General features: G+C 45.6%; 1 protein-coding gene across 1 annotated transcript in view; it reads left to right on the forward strand.

The window, feature by feature from the left end:
- SUSD6 (sushi domain containing 6) overlaps window positions 1-6,000 on the forward strand; it is a 41,809-nt gene extending 35,809 nt beyond the window's left edge. Inside the window, exons 4-6 of the mRNA XM_056493546.1 lie at window positions 1,447-1,585; window positions 2,719-3,140; window positions 4,149-6,000. Of these exons, the coding sequence (XP_056349521.1) occupies window positions 1,447-1,585; window positions 2,719-3,140; window positions 4,149-4,174 (587 nt within the window). The 3' untranslated portion in view covers window positions 4,175-6,000. The remainder of the gene's footprint in view (window positions 1-1,446; window positions 1,586-2,718; window positions 3,141-4,148) is intronic.

Here is a 6,000-nt window from a genome sequence, read left to right on the forward strand (position 1 = left end):
AGCCTGTCAACCCCATTGCCTTATGGCACTTTATTGTATGAGTTTGTGACTTTTTTTGGCTTATGAGGTGGTAAATGTTCTGGAGTGCACCCTGGATAGTGAGCAGTTTGACAGCATCATGTACTGATGCTGAAAATGGAGCATCTCTATTTGCCTACCCTTGTTCCTGTTAGTGCCCTGAGAAATGCTGCAAGTTAAAATTCTTACTCAACCCTATTTGCCACAGGAAAAAAATGTGCTAGTCACTATTGTTTTTTCTTGGGGGGGAGGCCAAGCTGCTTCTAAAACATTTCAAAGAAACAAGTTTAAAATAACTAAACCAAGTAGGTTTGACCCCAAGAGATGATGCAGAAAATTGCAAACTAGGTTTCCATCTTAAATGCCTGTTTTGGGCATTTCAGGCTGTAGGCTTAAAAAGAATGATCCTCCAGCTCTACTTTTTGTTTACCTGTTGCTCTTCCTCTCATACCTCATAGCATGTCTCCTGAATTCCCTCTGCAGTCTGGGCCCTGTGCTCCTTAAGAATGTGTTGGATGAAGAAATATAAATCAAATGTGCAATTCACAGTAGTACTTCCTTGTGGGTAGTTGAGGCTTTTGGGATCTCTACCGAAGACACAAATCAGGGACAGGAACAACACATGCAGACAATTATTTCCTTTAGGGAGGTGAAAGGACTAGTGTAGCCTTATAGGCAGAGTAGGCAGTACTCAGCAATACCACCTGCAAGCTGCCCTCTCTTCACTCCCAGTTTATTCCTGCACAGGTCCTTTAAAGGCAAATTGGTTTCCATACAGTCACACAGCACAGCTGCAGAAGGGTAGGAAAGAGTAATGTGAACAGGGCACACATATCTAACAGTGAAAACTCAGCACCCTGAAACAACATCCACCTTCCTTCTCTGTCCTCTGACACGTGTTTGTGTGAGAGAGAAACTTAATATTTTGTGTCTTAAGTAAGTTCATAAAAATACCCAGCTAGTTGACTTCTGCTTCTCTTTAAAGGCTGTTATATTAGTTGAGAAATAAAATTTTTTTGAACTTTTTCTATTTATTGGCCTAAAATATGCTGCTTATTGTGCTAGACATTTATTGGCTTTGCTGGTGACATCATGACATTCTCTATCTTTTGCTCAGGCAGGTCTATATATAACATGACCCTTCCCACCATATGTCAGTTCCCATGGCCTGCTTGCACTGCTGTTCTGTTTGCTCTGTGTTTTTCCAAAGGACCCTTGTATGTGCCTGGTTTATTTTGGGTTCCCTTTACAGCTGATGGAGAGGTGTCAGCTTGAGCTGCGAACTGAGATAGGTGCTATGTCTTGTTTATATGGCAACTTGGGCTCCTTACACACACACCCAGGAGTAAGTCCTGAGGAGCAGTGTCAATGTTTTTCCTTCTCTATGGCAATTATTCATTTTACCTTGTGTTCCTCTTGGTTTTGTAGAAAAGGACTCTCCACCCACAATTGGAGTGCCCACACTGTCCATAGTAGCCTCCACAGCAAGCTCTGTTGCCCTGATTCTGCTGTTAGTTGTGCTGTTTGTTTTGCTGCAGCCGAAGCTGAAGTCGTTCCATCACAGCAGGTGAGTGTAGCTGGGTTTGGAGGGGCTCAGAGGCACCCTGTTTCTTTGTAGTAGAAACCCATTCAGGTAGTTGGGTTAGCCCTTCATTTTGGACAACTTAGCTTATTGCTGTTCTGTTCCTCTTTTCATTGCCTCAGTGACATCTCTGCCCCATACTACCGATCCAGTGCTTTTCTGAAATGGTGGTCTGTGATACCCACTTGCAGTCCCCATTCTTATGTGCCACCCAGGGAGTGACTTCCTTGTGCTTTTATCTTGGCTTTTAATGGAAAAAGTTGTTATACTTATTATTCTGTCTGTAGATCAATTTCCTATCTCTTCTAGCCTTGGATAGCTACTGAAGTCTGTGTCTGGGTGTACACAGAGGCATCTTTCCCAGACTGCCTGTGGTCATTTGGACCTGAAATTAGGCACTACTGCTCTTTAGATATGTGTGCAAGTCTGCCATCATCTGCTGCAGGAGAACCCTCCTGGCCTGGGTTTGTGGGTGAGAGGAGGAGCCCAGCCATAACACTGCTGCCAGCTGAGGCAGACACTCCAATAGTGGGGAGGTTGACAGGTGGGGCCCTGGAGTCTGTCCTTTTCTGAAAAGGCCCAAAATACTAGAGGAGAAGTTTTCTCTCATGCCTTATGGGGCCAGGTGATTCATGCTGTGCCAGAGCTGTCTTCCCCATCCTGCCAGAGGTTATCTGGCCAGCAGCAGAGGCAGCAGAACAGACAGTGCTGGGTGTTGTGGAATGCAGCAGTGCAGCAGGCTGGAATCAACAGTGCTCTTTGCCTAAAGCACGGAGCTGAGTCATGACCTTTGTCAGATTTAGCTGTGGAGGTAAGTGGGGAGGTGAAGCATTGTAAACTTTTCAGCTATTGCTGTTAAATCTATCAGGTGCCATGAATTACAGCCTCTGCTCATGTTTAAAGGCAGTATGCAGAGGGCTCCAAGACTGTGCTTGCTTGACCTCGTTAAACCACCATTCAAGTTTCTGTCCTCCCCTAAATGGTGAGAGTCAGAGTTCTGCTATGAGAGGTTACTGGAGTTCTTGGTAAGATATATATATAGTAAAATAAATACTCAATTTATTTTTTTCTCCTCCCCGCCCTCTTTGTTCTTTTTTTTTTTTTTTTTTTTTTTTGAGGCGAGACCAAGGTGTGTCTGGAGATCAGGTCTCTATTATGGTGGATGGTGTCCAAGTGGCCTTGCCATCCTATGAAGAAGCAGTGTATGGCAGCACAGGGAATTGCATTCCACCCTCGGACTCCCGAGTGCAGATCGTGCTCTCAGAAGGAGCTGGACAGAATGGACCCAGAGAGATGCAGCAGCCGGACCAGGGGGCTCACAACACCTTTGAAAGAGAAGATGAAGCCCCTGGACATTCTGGACTGTGTGAAGCCAGTGGCTCTCAGCGCTCTGAAACTGTTCTTGTGCATCAGGCTGCTACCTCTTCCTGGGTAGCTGGCATGGCTAGCAGTAGACCTGTACACAAAGAGGTCCAGGATTCAGAAAGCAGTGACATACAGAGCCTTTTATCACTCACTTCCTCTGAGGAATACACAGATGGTAAGTCACTTGTGCAGGGAGCATTAAATGAGACCCTTTTAAGAGTAGTTTCTGCAGTTGATTAGGGTGAAAAATGACAAGGGATGCTCCTATGTGTGTCTGCCACTAGAGCAGCTTTTGAAAAGATCTACTCTGTATAGCATGTTTCTCATCTTAAACATGTAAGCAGTGTTTAATACCTTCTGAAGAATTCAGTGTCCTCAGACTGGAGCCTAGGGCAGTCTGAGCAAGATTGTCTACTGCTTACTCTTGTTTTAGCAAAGGATTTTTGGAGAAATCCAGCCTCTAGCATTATAGTGCAAAAGCAGTAAAAATAACTGTGTTTGTGGAAACTATGTTGGCGGGAGTGGGAGGACATGCTTGGAATACAAACCCTTTGTGATGTTTGGGCTGCTTAATTTTTAGACTATTTTACTAAGCAGCTTTCTGCCACAAAGCATTCAGTGCTGCAGCCTTACCCTGTCTAAGACCTTAGAGGGATGTGCATGAACTTAATGTAGAGGACAGAGAGGCAAGTCTCTTGAGCAGTCAAAACATCTTTTATTCCTCTCTTCTATGCTGTCCTGAAGGAGTAGCTTTGCAATGCCAGAGCTGATGTGAAGTTGTAGCTTAACGTTGCTTCTGCAGGGACTGCTGTGTCTTGGGCAAGAAATGTAACTGGCCTGTAGATGCTCAGGGCAGAACTTTCCCTTTCCGTGGTATTAAAAGATACTTTGCGGTAGCAGGGTAATGCAGGACCGGATAGACATCCAGAGTGGTGATGGAATCTCTGTCCTTGGAGTTTTTCGAGGCTGGAGCTGGTAATGGTCCTACTCTCAAGGGCAGGTTGGAGCAGAGTCCTCCAGAGTTCCTTTCTGATGTGAGGAGAGGGAGACCACTGCATTGTTGTGTTATGAAAGTGGGAGCTTGTCTTGCTTTCAATAGTAATTTTTCTGGTGTCTGTTGAACTTCAGAAGTTTGACTACTTTTTCTTTTTTTTTTTTTTTTTTCCCTCTCCTTGCCATTCAGATATTCCCTTATTGAAGGAAGCATGAGGTCTGCTGTGTTTGCCTAGTCTTCTCCATCTTGGATTTCTTCCTCCTGCCCTCTCCCTGCCTTTGGGACAGAAGCACTCTGTGCAGTCTTCCCCATCCTCGCAAGCTGTACCCTGGATACCTCCAAGAAGAGATGCCCTCAGCTGAAGATCCAAAGGATGTCGCCAGGTTGCCTCCTGGATGCACCAGTGGAGTTGGTGCAGCGCTGGCTTCCCCATTCCATCAGCATCAGGGGCTCAAGGAACAGAGTGGATTTGAGCTCTCCTCTCCTCTTCCCCAGCCAGATGTTTGACAGCAGTCTCTGAAGAGCTGCTCTTTCTTGTGCCTTTCTCCTCCTCACACCGGCTTGTTGCAGCTTATCAGCCTTTCTGGCCCTCCTGCTGCCCAGAGAGCAGGGCTAAACCCGCTTGCTCGCTGGGTGCAGACACAGTTTAAATACACATATACATGTTATATAGGCTCTTCTTCCAGCATCCTCTTTGTGACAGGGCAGGGCAAAACACCTCACTGGGACCAAGATTGGGCTTGGGAGGGATCGCAGTTAAGGGGCAGCTTGTGATGTCTAGAAGCGCCTCAGATGAGATGGGCTGTGCGACAGCTTAGCTGTGCAGGAACAGTTCACTGAGAATTGCTTCAGCACTGAAGGCTGAGAAGTCCAACATGTAGGAATGCCCTCTGTCCCATCTCTGCAGGAGTCTGTTCCTAAAAATCACTTTTGTTTCCTCCTTCTTCTTCTACCAGTGCAGCCCATTGGAAGAGGTTCAGGTGTTTGAAAATATCAAGACAAAAAAAAATGCCTGTAGATAGTGAATTCCTAGTGCCATTGGTGCAATCCCAAATTCCTTTTCCAGCCACAGTAGGTACTTGAATCCTGGGTAGCTGCCATCTCATAGGCTGGTGTGTCTTCCTAGCTTCATACAGCAAAGGATCTTCTGTTTTAACCTGGCAGGCTCAGCCAGTAGAGAAGGGCTCCTCCCTTGTGGCTGGGGGTAAGCAGCATTTGTAAAGCTTCTCCTAAACACAGTGCCAGTCTGTTGCTGTGAGGGAAAGTTGAGTACACTGACAGCAGTGCTAGAGACACCACAGCTCCGTCCTGTAGTTTTGAGGATTGTTTGAAGTTCTGGTAGTATGGAAGAGAAAATTCAGAAATATGTGTATACCTCTGCCTGCCACAGTTACCTACAGGAGGTCAGACTGTCCGTGTTGGGACTCTATAACTGCAGGAAGCCACATGTGTCTAGGGTAGGTGGTCCAGTCCAAGTGCTGGTGGTTGTAAGGTTCCTCACTGAGATCTGGACACTGTTCCATGGGATTGATTTCGGCAAGAACAGTTGGCTTCTTAGATGCATGTACCTTGTCATAACTGTCTTGAAGTAACCAGGGAAGTGTTTGCCCTGTGAGAAGCTGCTACATTTTTGAGTTGAAGGAGCAAAATGTCATGGCCTTACACATCATGTGATAATGTACAGGTAAACAGGGATGCTGTCTTTGCTGCTTTGCTTTTGGTTTATGATCCTCACCATCCTCATCCTCATTGCTACAGTAAAAAAAAAAATTACAGCACTTGACAAAAATGATACATCTTTAGGTATGATATCACTGTGGCTTAGCTCCAGTTCTTTGAAGTGTGGATTGGCCACAGCATCCAGCTATGTATTTGCTATTCCTTTTCCTGAATAGATATTAAATCCCATACATGGACACATGGAACAGTGTGCTCCTGTGGATGGAAGAATCCCTTTTCCCCCCTATCCTTGTTGTAGAGGGGTGTTAATTTAAAATTACAGGGTTTTAAACATCCTTCCCTGTTGCTCATGTTACCTTGC

Source organism: Oenanthe melanoleuca, chromosome 5 (genome assembly GCF_029582105.1).
Source record: "Oenanthe melanoleuca isolate GR-GAL-2019-014 chromosome 5, OMel1.0, whole genome shotgun sequence".
Taxonomy (NCBI): domain Eukaryota; kingdom Metazoa; phylum Chordata; class Aves; order Passeriformes; family Muscicapidae; genus Oenanthe; species Oenanthe melanoleuca.